Source organism: Triticum urartu, chromosome 2 (assembly GCF_003073215.2).
Source record: "Triticum urartu cultivar G1812 chromosome 2, Tu2.1, whole genome shotgun sequence".
Classification (NCBI taxonomy): domain Eukaryota; kingdom Viridiplantae; phylum Streptophyta; class Magnoliopsida; order Poales; family Poaceae; genus Triticum; species Triticum urartu.
The window spans coordinates 736,672,280-736,688,688 of record NC_053023.1 but is presented as its reverse complement, the minus strand read 5'-3'; the positions used below and the strand labels follow the sequence as shown (position 1 = coordinate 736,688,688).

At 45.6% G+C, this 16,409-nt stretch overlaps 1 protein-coding gene across 1 annotated transcript; it reads right to left on the bottom strand.

Moving 5' to 3' along the window:
* Positions 1-4,986: 4,986 nt before the first annotated feature.
* On the bottom strand, positions 4,987-12,941 carry LOC125540319 (thioredoxin-like protein YLS8). Its single transcript, XM_048703927.1, has 2 exons — positions 12,783-12,941; positions 4,987-5,471 (listed from the first exon to the last, which is right to left on the bottom strand). The coding sequence occupies exons 1-2, from the start codon at positions 12,900-12,902 to the stop codon at positions 5,163-5,165; spliced, it is 429 nt and encodes a 142-aa protein (XP_048559884.1). The 5' UTR covers positions 12,903-12,941; the 3' UTR covers positions 4,987-5,162.
* Positions 12,942-16,409: the final 3,468 nt, after the last annotated feature.

Genomic DNA, 16,409 nt, shown 5'->3' with positions numbered 1-16,409 from the left:
GTCGGTTGCAACTTTTCGTTTTTCCTCCATGGCTTCGCTTCCACGGTTGAAACTTTTTTTATAGTCGGATGAAGCTTTTTTCATCGCTAGATGAAGCTTTTTTTGTCACCGGTTGTAACTTTTCGTCCATGGCTTCGTTTCCACGGTTGAAACTTTTTTATAGTCTGATGAAGCTTTTTTCATCGCTAAATGAAGCTTTTTCTGTCACCGGTTGTAACTTTTCATCCATGGCTTCGTTTCCACGGTTGAAACTTTTTTATAGTCCGATGAAGCTTTTTTCATCGCTAGGTGAAGCTTTTTCTGTCACCGGTTGTAACTTTTCTTGGTCATCCATAGCTCCAGTCCTATACTGGTTGAAGCTTTTCCTATCGCTAGTTGTAGCTTTTTTCGTCGTAGTTTGCAGCACTGGGCATCTCCCTGAGCGCTCGAACTTTTTTTGTTCGCAAGCGGGGGATGAGCGTCGGCGAGCACACCGGTGAGCACGCCGGTGAGCTCCGGTCGTCGCCACCGGAGCTGCAACGGTGGCCATGGAAGCTACAACCGCAGGGATGGGCTATTGCATGGGGGCGAAGCCGGTGAAGAGGATGGTCGCCGAGGACTGGGACCTGGGCGACCGGCGACCAGGGCGGCCGGGAAAGACGGCCGGCGAGGACAGCGACCAAGGACGAGGAGGGCAGGCGAGGGAGGAGCGGCGACAAGGGGGAACGCGGGCGGCCGGCGAGATGGGGTTCGCGAGAGGAAGACAACGCTCGTTACGCGCTCGCGAGAGGAAGACGATGACCTGGTTGGATAAGGATCCAACGGCTCGGGATGGGCTGATCTGACGGCTAGGGTGCGACGGGCCGAAACGTTCGGCCGGCGCACCGGCGCCTAGCATCGCCTTTAGATAAATAGGATAGTGGGGGTGAATCTCTTAGATATATAAGATAGGTAGCGTACATGAGATAAGCATCAAAAGAGCATAGAAACGCAGGCTCCCGCGATCAGTAGAGAAGAGGGAGGTGGAGATGGCGCCGGAGCTGCCCTCCCGTTTTGCCGCTGCCCATTGCTATGCAAGATGCATGTGAGAGCCTTCCCGAGATATATATAAATTAATGACTTCATTAGAAATACAGGAGTGTCATATATGAATTACTGCAATATGTATGCAAGGTATTTTTATATCAAAAAACAGGGATGTACGAAGGTGATCTAAATGCATTAATCACTGCTTCGTTCTTAATGGTTAAAATTGTTCATGTGTTCATACAGACTTAGATAAATAAAACATCAAAACTACTATGCAACAAAAGGAGATCGGTGCCCAACAGATGAACAAAGAATTTCCAGTAAACCAAATTGATGTTGCATAGTCACCCTGAAGTTTATGTATAAATGACATTTGACAGCCAGTATGTTGTTCAGTATTGCTCAAACTGCAAACGGGAAGTGGTGTTTCCAGTGGCGAACGGGTGAGTAACGCGTAAGAACCTGCCCTTGGGAGGGGAACAACAACTGGAAACGGTTGCTAATACCCCGTAGGCTGAGGAGCAAAAGGAGAAATCCGCCCAAGGAGGGGCTCGCGTCTGATTAGCTAGTTGGTGAGGTAATAGCTTACCAAGGCGATGATTAGTAGCTGGTTCGAGAGGATGATCAGCCACACTGGGACTGAGACACGACCCAGACTCCTACGGGAGGCAGCAGTGGGGAATTTTCTGCAATGGGCGAAAGCCTGACGGAGCAATGCCGCATGGAGGTGGAAGGCCTACGGGTCGTCAACTTCTTTTCGCGGAGAAGAAACAATGACGGTATCTGAGAAATAAGCATCGGCTAACTCCGTGCCAGCAGCCGCGGTAAGATAGTCTTGTCTTGAGCTTAGCTTTCTTTTCCGTTGAATTAGTTTCCTGTTCGAATCTTCCTTTTCAAATAGTTGACAAAGCTAGGCTTTATCGAACGAATAGGTCTAGCTTTTGCTTTCTATTCCTTTTGAAAGGGGGCTCGGGGGAAACCCTTTATCGAAAAATATAACTGAGTCAATTTGCCTAAATTTTCAATTCGCAAAATTCATGTGTCAGTCCTGGACCTATGGGCGACAGCATGCAATATATTGCGTGTTCCCAGCCCATGATTTAATGTGTTGACACAGCAAAACACATGTTATTCTAAGCTACAACATGTAGTAGACCTAGTCAGACACATTTACTTGTTTTCATCTCCTAAAATTATAATTCAATTCCATGTCATAGAAATTCCCACGCTAAAGAAAGCATCCCAAGAACCACAACGACAAAAGCAACCTGGTAGGTAAACTGTAACTGTCGATCCCCCCCCCCCTCCCGCAGCTCCCGCGTCGTCCCCCTTGGGCGACTCGGGGGCGACTAGGGTTTCCCCCGGCGCCGCCACCCCCTCCAGCCCCCCCTCCCCTTGCCGCCGCCAGAGGTACGGCAGCCTAGGCGGCTGCCGATGAAGGTGGCGGCGAGGCTCCCCGTCGCTTCGTTCCTTGGCGAAGGACCCTGGACGCCGGGGCGGCGGCCCCGAACGGCGAGGCGGCGCCACCTTCGCGGCAGGTCGCGGGCGCGGGATGCGGCGGACGATCTCCTCGGCAGCTTGGGCAGCGAGGAGTCGGCAAGAGGTGGTCGTGGTGTGGGCTTCTTCCACTCCAGATCTGAAGGTCGTGCTTCTCTCCTCCTCTGCTCCACTCCCCCCTCTGGCGGTGTCCGATCTGTGGCTTTGGCTATCAGATCCGGTGCTGGCGGGGTGATGGTGGTATAGGACTGCGTCTGGTGTAATCCCTTGGCTGGTTCTCCGGCCACGGCGGTGACGGCGCGTGCGCGCGTGGTTTTCCTCCTTGGAGGCGCCGTTGAGGACCTGTTTCTTTCCACCCCCGTCCCAGATCCCGGGTGAAAGCCCAAAACCCGTCCTGGGTTGGGCGGTGGCGGCGCCATGCGCGTAGTTCTCTCCTTGGAGACACCGCCTGGGGCTCTCTGGTTCTTCAGGAGAGTGGTTGTGAGGTTGGAGAGCGCTCGTCGGCGGCGAGCCCAAGGGGTGATTTTTTTGCGTAGGGTGTGTGTTCCTGCAGGTGTATGCCTTGACGGAGTAATGCTCTGCGGCGGCAAGGTCGTGGTGTGTCATGGTGGCTCTGCTCCTGAGCCGGGTTGGAGGGGGATAGGGTTCCTCTTCCCGTTGACAGCCCCACGACGCGCACCGCAGAAGCCTCTTCCCTTGTGCGGACACTGGAGCGGCACCTGGTGCTTCCAACTTTCTTCCCTGGTGCTCTGCATTGCTTCTTCGACGATCCTCCCGGCAGCTTTCCTTCTGTTTCTCGGTGTCCAAGGAAGGTGGCAGTGCAGCGGATGTGGTGTGTCTTTGGTGTGGCGAGGACCGATAGTTTACTTGCTCTGGTGTGTCGGCCAGCGCCTGCTCTAGCTCTCGGGTGAGCCCCCAACGATCTGATGGTGCGGCGCCTTCGAGCCTAGGCGAGAGGATAGGGTTCCTCTTCGGCGTTGGAAGACAGGTGCTCGTTTTGTTCGATGCTCCATGGTCAGGTGACCCCCGGTGCCTCCATGCTACCGACTGAACCTCGATGCTTCTTTGTTTTCCTGTCTTTGGTCCCGGGGTGCGGCGGGCTTCGACATTACTTGCATGACGTTCTCGTGTATTTTCTTGGTGTGCAGTAGTGTGCGTTGCGTTGTAAGCTGCTCAGCCAGCTCCCATGTGTCTTTCGGTCGCTCATGCTTGGTGGCCTTGTGTAATCCTGGCCGGTTGATGGCTTTGTTAATTCAAAGCCGGCCTCTTCTTGAGCCTTCGTTCCAAAAAAAAAGGTAAACTGTAACTGTTTCTGTCTTTATCTCTGAATATGATCAACCTGCTATGTAAACTTTAATTGTTTCTGTCTTTCTCTCTGAATACGATCAACCTGCTCTGTATGACTATTGATGAAAAATACCAACATAATAAATTTGGAGGAAGGAGAACAAATGGTTGCAGGAAGCAAACTGCTACAAAAATATGAAAATGGGTAACTTGGCAAATTTGGAAATCAAGAAGGTAGATCAAGTAAACTCAGGTTTAATTTCTTCAAAGTAGATACTTCATGCTTGGGATCTTGTACTACCATGCAGAGAGAGTGCACGTGTACTGTTTATAATTTCAAGGGATGCTATCAAACCCATTAGGCCTAATGCAATTCTGTCTAAGGGCAGATAGCAACAACACTGCTGTTGCTGCAGGGACTGCCATATCTGGGGAAGAACCAGTAATCCAAACTAAAACAGTTCACACCATTCCAATTCTGCACAAATGTAACGATAAAATCCTTAGTATAAAATGGGAATTTTTCATGTAGCAGCGTGTCATGTAAAATTCCAACTCTTTTGAGCCTGGACATAGTGCTTGGGCAGGAGAAGTAGAGGAGCAGCGAGGGACACAGGAAGGCGCAGCAGTTAAGGCTGAACATATGGAGGAGATTATTAGGCTCAACAAAAAAGAAAAGAAAAAGAAGACCAGGTTTAGACTTGCTCACGTCGTGCAGCTATGAGACCTACGCGCTAGCCAACTGCGCCACTACCACACTTACTGGACTACAAGCCAAACAAACCTCCTTGTTAGTGACAGGGCCAAACAAATCATGGATGGCTCCTGATTCTGTATACCTGCAAGTATCAACAAGGGACTTTGACCTTGTCAGTTCATGTATCAACAAAGTATGGCACACACAAGATTAGTTTGAATTTAGGAGCAATGAGCAAGACTCAGAGTGCATACATCACTCACAATTCAAAACAAGAACCAAGAAAAAAATATGGAGCCTACAACTCTAATATGTCTGAAGCCTGGGATTTTCTTTCACTGAATATGAACCTGCTTCAGGGCAAGATAGCTAGATAAAAGAAGAGCAGTAACATTCCACCAACATGATAAATAGAGCCCTCAGTTGGGAAATTCACGCACAAAGTTCAAACCAAACATCTGTTTTATCAGCCATACCAATAGACAGCAGGTCCTGTTTTGAAGGGTTACAGGTTTATGACGTGTCGATATTCAAAATACAGACACACAGTTACGCGAGACTCCGAAAGTTGACAGACATTACATCAAGGGTCACAGCGCAAGTGCTGGCATTTCACAGAACAGAGAAGGCCACACACTGGAATACTGCACATGAAGAGACAGGCACATATACCTCAGTACCAGTATTTGGTGGAGTAATCCTTGGGAGCAATCACCAGACCACGGCCCTTACGAGCTCCTCTGTAGACAGTCTCCACGATGTCAACAAACTCTTGCTTGTCTTTCATTGCCCAGTTGATCTTGTTGTTGTTTCCTGTCCCAAGATCAATCATGATGTACTTGTTGCGGAAGAAGAACATGACCGTTGACGGGTCGTACAGCTCGTACATGGTGTTGAAATCCGGAACCTCGGTGATGTCAACAAGGTAGATCACGGCAAAGTTCTTGATGGTCTCAGCCACCCCTGACAGCACCTCATCCATCTAAACATGAAAAAGTAGATAGTCAGAAACTCGTAATGAAGTCAACAACATACAACCATGCTAGCTAGATTGACGTAGAACAAAAGCCTGCTAAAAGTTAAACTGCAAGTCTGCAATCAATAATATAAAACCGCTACGAAATTGGACTCCTCGCACAAAGTAATAAAACAATTGGTCGTTAATAAAAGAAGAAAAGTGCTCATAGCTTTACTTCCTCTGAGTATAATGGCTAGTTCTACTTCAACTTAATCAAGCAACCAGTTGTGAACTTCTGCAAATATATGTGTGAGTTGCAACTTAGCTCTCAGTACACATAGAAGCTTTACTTCAACAAAATTAAGGAGGCATCCGAAAATCTTCCCACTTCTGCCCTACTCCAAATTGACCAACTATCTTCTGAGGCTATGCGCCTAATTGAACATACAAAGGATGAAGGGGGTGCTAGGCAGGCTCGCGTCGTCCACGTGTCGCTATGAATAGTGCACACGACGAGCCCCCCCCCCCTCTCCCTCCCCTCCACTCACGAACCCTAGTGTCGGCGCCACAGCCGCTGCATCCCTCCCCGCTCTCCACTCGACCCCAACTCCGGGGGTCTCCTCTCCCTCCAGCATCACCGCTCCACCCTGTCCCGCGACCCTCACCTTCCTTCCTCTCCAAAGGAAGGGAAGGGAAGGGCAGGGAAGGCCCCAGATCGAGCGGAGCGACGCCCAGATCCGCAGCGGCACCGGCACCAGCGCGCCGTCGTCCACCTGGTTCTCGAGGAAGGCCATGGATGGGGGCGGAACCATAGTCCCACACCCGTCCTCCTCGACGTCTGCGACGGGCTGCAGCACCTAGGCTTCAAAGGTACGCACGCACGCCCTCCATCCTCCTCCCCTCCCCTCTTCTTCTTTTGGATGACCCCTATAGTTGGGTGGTTTCTGTAGGTAGGCCATCACAATGGAAACAGAAGGATGAGCACCATGGCGGGCGTGCAGATGTAGGCCATCGTCATCGCCATGTCCCCTAGATTGACAAGCGCCCGGCCGGATTCGAGACCAAGCACCCCTGTGGGCTTCCTGTTCTGGCTCCTCAACGCCACCACGGCTGCGGGATCCACGACCATGGCTGCCCAAGCGCCCAGATGCAGGGCGGTTCCGAACCCAAAGCGCAGTTTACAGGTAGTACGAGGGCAGTTAATGAATATACTTGCGCGCTTTTACTCTTAGGCAAATCACTAATCATTCAAAAGGCTTATTAGTGTTGATTTTGTAAGGTTATTGGGATACACAAGAGCTAGCAATACCACATAAAAAAGAGTCTAGAACTGGGCATTTTTAAATCTGGATAGTTGTTGTAGTGCCTGATTATGACAACAAGAAGAAAAAAATAGCAGAATAATTGTTTGCAGGGATACATAGATCTTTCTTCTATCATGGTTATCAAGATAGGATTTTTTAACGTACACTATATAGTACAAAAGGTTGTTTATCATATACTGCAAATCATTAGTTTTACGTCAGTCTATTACATCAGAGTAGATGTCTCTATCTTATCTTGATTGATAGGAAGTCCACATATTGAACCTTCAAGATGGTTTGAAATGGACCTGGACAATGTGAATTGGGGCCAGTATCTAAACACTATGTTTTGGAACCTCAACTATTGGGATTCAATCATTACGCTGGCTGGAGAGGTTGAGAATCCGAAGATAACTCCTTCCTACATGTTTTTGGTGACAGTTTGCTTGATACAATAGATGGATGTTATGTTTAGATATGTTGTGCTCGATGGATCAGTCTTCTTGCTTTGTTTATTCATGCTTTTTAGGAGAATATTTAGCCATGTTGATATGTTTGTCCCCTGTATGTTTAGATATGTTGCCTCGATGGACCTGGTTATAATAATATAATTGATTTTCTATAATTGTTGTTGTGGGTTCGTCAAGCATTAATTGGGTGGATGGGAGTAGCAGCGGCGGTGTTGCGTTCTCTTTCATGAAACTGACCCCACTTTCTCGTTCTTATTACCTTGTGTGATTTGATTCCTCGCTTTTCCTTTCTTCTGTTTCCTTTCCTCTTGCAGGATTGACGGGGCTGCTCTCATTTTTCGGTTTGCTACTGCTCCTTGCATTCTATGCTGCTCATTGTTGTCATAAGAACGTGAGGTGTTCTTCGGTACGATGCTCCTGACGTGTTTGATGAAATGTCTATAAGCTGATATGTTACTCATTCTCTCTTTCCTTCTCAGTTGGTTCTTGGGTCCTCCATGCCGTTAGCCATCAAGGTTGGGTTCCTTCCCGCTCCCTTGCTCAATTTTTGCCTACTGAAAGCGATGTGGGATGATGTATTGGTTTTGACAACCTCCCCGTGTGTGTGATCTTTGTTGGCATATCAAACGAGGATATTTGTTGGCATACCCGCTGGATTCTAGCAGACTAGCGCGGTGCTCGGGTGCCTAGCTTACTTCAGTTCTGAGTCAACGGCAATGAAGTAATCTGTTCCTGAATCCAGGGGGTATGCCTAGCTTACTTCAGTTCTGAGTCAGCGGCAACGAAGTAATCTGTTCCTGAATCCAGCGGGTATGCCTAGCTTAGTTCAGTTCTGAGTCAGCGGCAATGAAGTAATCTATTACTGAATCTTGCATGTAACTTTGATTGCAGCGGCCCATTCCCCTGTCGTGCCTGGACTAGCTAGATCGATTTTGGAGCTTGTCTATTCTGCCTTTGGCATTCCCTGGATTTCTGCTTGGATGTGTTGTGGTGATTATTTGAGGGGTGGTCTACGACTCTAGGATGAGCCCATTTATTTTAGCACATGCATTACAATTTGTCTATTGTACCGTTGACTTCCTTTCCCATATTTCTACTTTTATGTGCTCTCGTCAGTTATGTTTTGTCTGTTTTTGGCTGACCCAATGCATTTTAATTCACCTATATGTACTACCATTGGTTGTCTTATATACATTTTCATGTGTTTTATCTGTCTGATCAGTTCTTCCTATGTTCTTTCTGTTTGTGTTGCAGATGATGCCGCTCTTCCACCATCTTGTCGGCTCACATGCTGTTATTCTCTGCCAAGGTTTGTGCTTCCTCTTTCGGTTCTATTTTCTTTTGCTCCTGTGAAGTATAATGATTTGTTGCAGTTAAGTTTGTCAGTTCCTGTTATGTGTTTGGGGTAACTGTCTACAGTTCAGTTTATCTGTTCTTCTGGTGCATCTTGTTCTAAACTTCTGGTAGGATGTGCTCCTATCACCTGAAGTATCAAAATCTTGTTAAGCGTTGGTCTGATGTTTTATATATTTTCAGCACCAAGGGCGATGTAGAAATGCAAGAACAGAACCTTTGCGAGGTAATTCAGTCAGCTATATGCATGTATGTTTTCTGCTATAGCGAGATCATTTATTTTATTTAGAAAATAGAACATGAAGTGTGATTACAAGAATCTACTACTGTTAGCATGAACATGCTTTGTAATGTACCTACTGAATAATAGCATAATTGAATCCTTCCTAAGCAACGTCCGTCAACCGAGACTTCACATGCTTTGTTTTACTTTACGAAGAGTAGTATGTGGTGCTCCAATATTCAACTGTGTTCTTGAATTAGGAATTATGTTTTTTATAGTTAAAGTGCTTGTCTATTGATCTGGTGTATATAAGTGAAAGAAAACAAAAACAGACGGGGGATGGGAGCTTCTTGCTTTTGTTTTCCTTTTGTTTCTATTTGATAATTACTCTCTACTCTGATGCTTCAGTGTTTTTTTAATATCCCATGTTATATTTTTTTGGTGCTACTTGGGCTTTCTGAGGTCCTTTTTGTTTTCGTTAAGAACAAAATAGAGTTACTTAATTTTAGATTTGAATGTTAGACACAGAGCTATGAGTCAATGTACTGGTTTGACAAGCTGTATTGTCATATTCACCTGTGCTTTGGAAATTAAAAAGAATTACTTTGTTTTAGGTTTGAATGTCAAGAAAAAATAGAATGGGGTAAGGGAGCTCGCAATACAGATTCTAATTGTTACTTGGTGTTCTGATCCTTGTGTCTGCTCTTGTACTCCCTCTGTTCACTTTTATAAGACGTTTCAGACAGCTGAAATTGAATTGTTTTGAGTCTTGTCTTAAATGTCTAAATGGTTTTACAAAAGTGAACGGAGGGAGTAATAATCTTTTGTGGGTGCCTTCACATGTAATCTATTGCCTCTCTGTCACGTTTTGCTACAAAATTATGTCTCGACCATATGTATTTACATTACTCCTGTCAGCTTCTGATATTTAAATTATGATAGGACAATGCCTCTCTAGCTGTAACTGTGATACTCTTGATGTGCAAGTAAACACTACTAGGATAACTAAAAAAATCATGAAATGCGAGCAATTCTCGATTTAAATAGTGTGACCTTACATAATAGGAGCTAATCATTGTATCGTGTTCAAAATGGGTACTAGAAAAGATGATTGAATAGCAAGTCCTGTAGAGTTACTACCATAAAGTTTATTTCTAACTGCATGATCTGAACTGCACATTCTGAAAGTATATTGCACCCCTGCCCTTGGGAAATTAGACTGCCATAGCAATACTTTTGTAAATAAATGACATTCGAACTTGATGGTTCAGTTTAAAGCTGCAGGCAGAGGCTTGCGGTAGGGAGGAAATCGTTATGCCAGTTGAAAACCAAGCCGTTTATTTGTGGGTGCATGATCTAGACTGTGCTTCTCTGAAAGTATGCTCTTGGGAGATTTAGCTATTGTGGTTTTGCTTGGTAAACGGCTTGGTTGTTAAACAAATGACATGCTAAAATGTTGGTTGTTAGAGCCTCCCTGTTCTTCTAAAAATAGTTCGGTTGTTAGTACAGAGGTGTGACACTATTTGGTCCTCTGGTATTGATTCATGATTTGTGCTTAATACATGATGTTGGTATCTGATCACTTTATTGCTCATGCCTCACTTGATGTTGCATGGTGTACAGGCGAAGTGCCAATGGAGTGGCATATCGTACTTCGCTACTACCTACACATGCGATTCCATTTGATTTCACTTTGATTTTTTTTCTGCTGATCGTTTCTTGGTGGTTGTTGATGAATCATGTGAGGATGGTGCAGAACTCACAAGAGGGAAAAGACCGAACTGCGTAACCAAATCAAATAGCTGATAAGGCACAGATTTCTGAAGATATATGGTCTGCCCTAAACAAGCATATACATCATAGTACAAAGGGGAATTACATCTCTATTTTATGTTATATTTTCTGCTTGCTATCTTGTTCATGGACTCTCTGTAAGTGCATCGTTCTATTAGCAACCTTAGTGCCAGTGACTCAACAGTCAGCTATCAACCAGAATAGTAGGGCATTGAGCTTGTTTAAACTGTAGAGTACACATGCATATACTGTTACTCAGACATCAAGAAAACAGGAGATAAACATGTATGATGATCTACCATGTTATTACTCGGGTGTTGATTAGCAAGTAGACATAGGTTTAGCAGAGAAGAAGTTTCAGTGATTTATCAGTTCAGGCTATGGAAGTAAACATGAGGCATTGAAGCTAATTTGAATTAGGCATGATGAACCAAACATTTTTGTAGTTGCCATTAGTGGGTCAACAGGGTAGGCATTTTCATGAGACAATATTGATTTTAATGATGGCTAATAATTACACTACTGCCTTTGTTTCAAAAGTAAAACTTTGCTATCTTTGACCTTGCCTCTAGGAAAAAATCATCAGCTCAAAACTGAAATACTCCGGATTTACTTGTTATCTTTTAGATGCAATATTGTGTTGTTTGTGAAGGTTCACTTGGAAGTGGTTGCGGTAGCCTGACCTGGTGAGGATCCAGCTAACGAACTGACCTGGTGACGCGATGTGTACATTGGAGGAATTAGATCTTGTGCGTGCGGGAGTGGATCTTGCAATTGAAGTCGTCTCTCCGATGCAGAGGAGCAGCGGCGATGCAGTGGAAACTACAGGGTGAGTGAGAGATTGGAGGAGGGGATGGTCATGAAGTGAGTAAGTGGATTAACATCGCTTGGTCAAGTAACTTTGGCTGGCCCATTATTGTGAATTTGTCATTTGTCTCTTGTAAGCCCACAACACGGTTTAAATATGTATTGGGAGTTTGGGACAATTAAATCAGATAAATGAAAGAAATTATAGCGCTTATAACGGTTTATAAAATGAAGTAACAAAGTGCATATCCAAGTTTAGTACATTTTAGAATGTGGTTGTTTGTTGTTATTCATTGTTAGGCTTGGCATTTGAATCTTTGTTAGATCGGAAGTGCCTTTGATAGCATGGAATATTTGTATAACGCACTGTGGAGGCATGGTCTTTCTCAAGATGATCGGCAAGTGTTTGTTTGCCATAGTTATGGCGGTTTGAAAAAAGTCGTTGGTGCATTGCTGTCGATCTCAAGATGGCTATGTGTTTATATTTTGCATAATCACTCTGAGGGTCATGATTTATAGTTTCTCTGAAATTTGCTCTTGAAGAATCATGTATCTATGTTAGACCCGGTGAGAAAAGGTGGCTTCCAAGCAGAGGATGCGGGAGTGTTGGCCACATTTGGTTTCAACTTGGGTGTCTAAATATTCTCACAATACTTGGCTCCCTCTCGCCCCTTGCGCCATTGGCGCAACGAGTCATCTAGTAAAATTAAAAGACAATCAATGTATAACATTAATACAATGACTTCAGAGGTGTATTATTTTGTACAACACATTGAAAGAAGTTGCTGAATGAAAAGGAGAAGCAGATCGAAATCACTCAATTTCCTTGGAATTACGTGGTGGGGTACATCATGTCAGTATACAATGGCTGGTTCTACTTCAACTTAACCAAGGAACGAGCTTGAACTACTCCAATTATGTTACAGGCAGAAAAACATATGTGAGCAACTATCTAGTACTCCCTCCATCCCATAATGTAAGAGCGTTTTATTAAAAATCAGAAGTGTTATTGCAAGAAAAACAGAGACACGCACACGGACTTGCTCCACTTGTGCTGCTACACATCCAAACTAACCACCTATCCTCTCAGGCAATGGAAAGGTGCATGCAGGATGCGCGGATAGTACCTGCATCATCAGCCGAGATTCCTAAAGACCAGCTCAGATATTTGTATTATAACAACACATATTGCAGCTAGTCCCTTAAAGCTTGCTACTCCACGAAATGAACATGAGGGTGAAGTGCTCACAGAAGCTAATTAGCGAAATTAGCATGAGAATTCCTGCCCTAGGGCGAATTTTTGCCCGATTTGAACAAATCCAAGACCAATTTCAGGTACAGCCGTACAGCAAAACTAGGGTTTCGTTGGTGGGGGGTACCGTACCTGCATACAAGTTTCGTCCCAGTCGTGGCCGAAGCGGATTAGCACAAGACGCTCCTCCTCGGCGAGGATGGCCTGGTCCACGGCCCAGCCGGAGTGCAGGTGGGGAAGCAGATAAGACATATTCGCTCTCGCCGAGATTTGTCGCCGCCGGCTGGCTGGTTCGCGAGAGTCGACGACGGGCGTGGTGTGTCTATAAATATACCGTGGCTGTACTCCGAAGGAAAGGATTGGGTGTCCGACTCCGGCTGCTCCTCGCACTCACGGTCCGACCGTTAGATACAGAATCTAGGGACGGGGACGGGATGCTGGGAGCCGGAGGGGGAGGGTGGGCGGAGAGAGCGAGGAAGCGGTGCGGGGGTGGGAGCCGGCGGGGAGGAGGGAGGAGGCGTCGGCGGCGAGGGAAGCCCGCTGTCTCACCGCTGCCGATAATGGGCCCGTCACAGGCCGGTCCGTTTAGCACACGTCATTGGTTTTGTTTTTGAAAATAATTATAGAAAATACATGTATCTCGGGCCAAAAAGATTATTTCCTCCCTTTTTAGAATTTTGAAATCCCGCTGGAAGATTTTCTCAGAGGCATATATATGTATGAAATAAAGTAGTAACAGAATTTGTGAAAAATGCCTCCATGTGTCACTTTTGTTTCTTTTTTTGGTTAAAAACAGTGGCCTTCCCGTTCAATTTCATTTAACAGAAAGCGTGATTCATACAAGCAAGCTAACCAAACAGGAAAACAAAGTTCATGAATGGCTAAAACATCTCGGTTACAACACATCCAAATAGACACCGGTCACAAGGATGAAAAAGCATAAGCATGAAAGTGCAAGAAAGAATCTCCATGCGGGGTCGGGGGTGGAGGGGGTTCTTCCTCGGCAGAGCTTCAGCTGGAGAAGAGGTTGATCATCAGCCACTTGTTAGCCTCAGCGCCTCTGGACGCTACCCTTGAATAGCTTTGGAGATCTCACTTGCTATTTGCTATAATAGTTTTGTTCCCCGCATCAGTGCATTTAGATTTTCATGATTTTCCTATAGAATAGACCTAGAGTTAATCCAAAAACAGATTAGATGAATCAATGTAAACAGAATCTCATCAAACAGCTAGTATATCACTTTATGTACAACCCAATATTTGATATCAATGTCCACGAAAAATATTCATGTATTTCAAACTTGGAGTTGTAGCAGAGCAGCCTGCTCTTCAACGGATATGCAGATGTATGACTAAAAAAGCATATTCATTCGTGTAGGGCCTGCTGCTAAGAAAAACCTTCATACAACAGAATCTGCCAAGCAACCAAGCCTTTTTTCCCTACCTTTTCTAAGCAATTCAAGCAAAGTTGGATGATGCGTCGGTATACTTGCACCAACCACTCTCACATGTTGCGCCTTTGGTGTCGTTCCAAATTAAGACATGGCAATGTGATGAGCTACCCCCCAGCTAACGAGACACTCACACTACAGTGGAACAGAAGCTGAATAAGCAAGGAAAGGTGTGGGGTGTGTAGCTGAATTGGTGGTGGCTTTCTTCGGTGGGTGATGCAGGTGAAGTCTTGCGGCTGTGCCGGGGCCTTGGGCCTCGTATGTCGTGCAGTTGACTCTCTGAGGAGCAGTGTGGCAGTGTTGTTGATTGTGTTTCTTGGTCATGTGGATGGTGAGGTGCCCAGTGGTAGCCTGGTAGGTAATCCAAGAGAGATGCATTGTTGTCTTCAATGGCGGTCTTTCTATGATAAGGATCTAGAGTTCCTGTTCGTCAAGCGGCCGCGGTGGAGCAGCACGGACCACGGAGTAGGGCTTCCCGGCGAGGCACGGCGAGATGGCAGCCAGGAAGTCGAGGACGAGGCCTTAGATCTCGAGCAGCTCGTCGGCGGAGCTAGGGTTCGGGCGGAGGAGCGGCTGGAGGAGCTGGATCGCGCGGGTGAGGAACGGGAGGAACCGCTTCGCGAGGGGGCGGACGGCGGCCGCGTCTGGGGTGGGGAGAAGGGGTGGAGGTAGGCGGCGAAGCGGGGGTGAAGGCCGGCGCGGGAGCAGCGGGAGGGGGAGGAGAGGGCGGCGGCCTCCATTGCATCGCCTCGCCGCGTGCGGGTGGGTGGGGAATTTTCCCTCCTTTGTTTTTTGGCCAAACGTTTGGGCGGAGGAGGGGCGGGAATGGGCGGAGGCCCAGCCCACGCGTAAACGGCCAGGCACGGCACACCTTTTTATTTTTTGAGGGAGTTCATGATTCTTTTTCGCCAACACTCAAATTGCCTGTCTAAAAAAACAAACACGCATATTGCATATCATTCCATTGATAGGTAGGAGAGAAAAACCAATATATAGTATAGTTACAAGAGTAATGTTTCGGGACGTACGCATGGAAGGGTGTAACGAGAAGTTACATGAGCAGAAGAGACGATGAGTTGCTCAGCACCGGGCGTTAAACACTGGCCACCAAATTGGATACTGTATCTGTCCGTGCACACCACCAGTGACAAAAATAGGATGAAGGATAAAGTCTATGAGGTTGGCAACAACTTGATATGTACATGCATAGATTTAAAATTTACTAAATCAGAATCATGGTTTTGATATTTTGTAAAAAGAAACATGTTTTAAAAAATTACCCAAGTGCTTCAGCTATGCAATAGTCTTTCTTTTTGGAACCTCAAAATAAGCAAATAAATAGCAAACATGGGGCAAAGAAAGGGGAATATTTGTAGTTCAAAATCATTAATTGTTAACCATTTTAGCCCATACTCTATCTGACATGTTGGTAAAAATGCATAAAAATATCCAAATGATAAGTGTCAGATGTCAGGTGCGGGCACTCCGGCCTTGACGCTTTTTAATGACAACTCCAGTTACGCAAGGATGGTAATTTCTAGTGACAAACGGCAAATTTCTGTCAAAAATAAATCGAAGCATGAAAGTTGCCATGCTTGGCAACCAAAATTGTCATCCTCGCGTCACTAAACTTGCCGTCAAAATGTTTGGAGTTGCCATGTGCTCGCACTTGATGTGTAGCACTTATCAAGGTCCTAAAATAAGCATCTGGTTTTATTTTTCCCATGGCCATGGTTATACCTTTTTGAAAGCATGAAGAAGCTGAGTGCTCAGATTATGATGGATGCTCTTACAGCATTGAGCACTGGCTACTTGGGACTTTGGCAAGTGCCAATTTCAATTTCCTCTTTAAAGATGAAAATTCTTACTTCTCGATGTAATTTTAGTTATTGTATTTTTTGTATTATCTTGATAGTTGATGAATAGATCAAAAGTTTTTCAAAAAAATGAAGATCCTTCATCTATGCAAGTATGACATCTTTTTTTTTTAAATACAAAACAATCAGCGTACCATTTTTATCCCATGCTCACTTCGTCAGGCCCGTTTAAGCAACAGTTAATATTGGACGAAGGGAGTATTTCTCTGTATTCCTTCTGCGTGGACAAATTCCCCGCTGAACTGGTGGTGCCCGGCGAGGCGGCGACTAAGTAAAACCCTCTCTGACAAGCAGCGCAAGCAAGATTGGTCTACACTCTACTTCATTGGTGGATGCCTTGGAAAGAAATAAGAGGACATTCAACACTGTCAGCTTCAACCTGAGTATTGTCTTCCAAAAAACCGTTGAATAGAGCAGGCTCTGAACGCAGA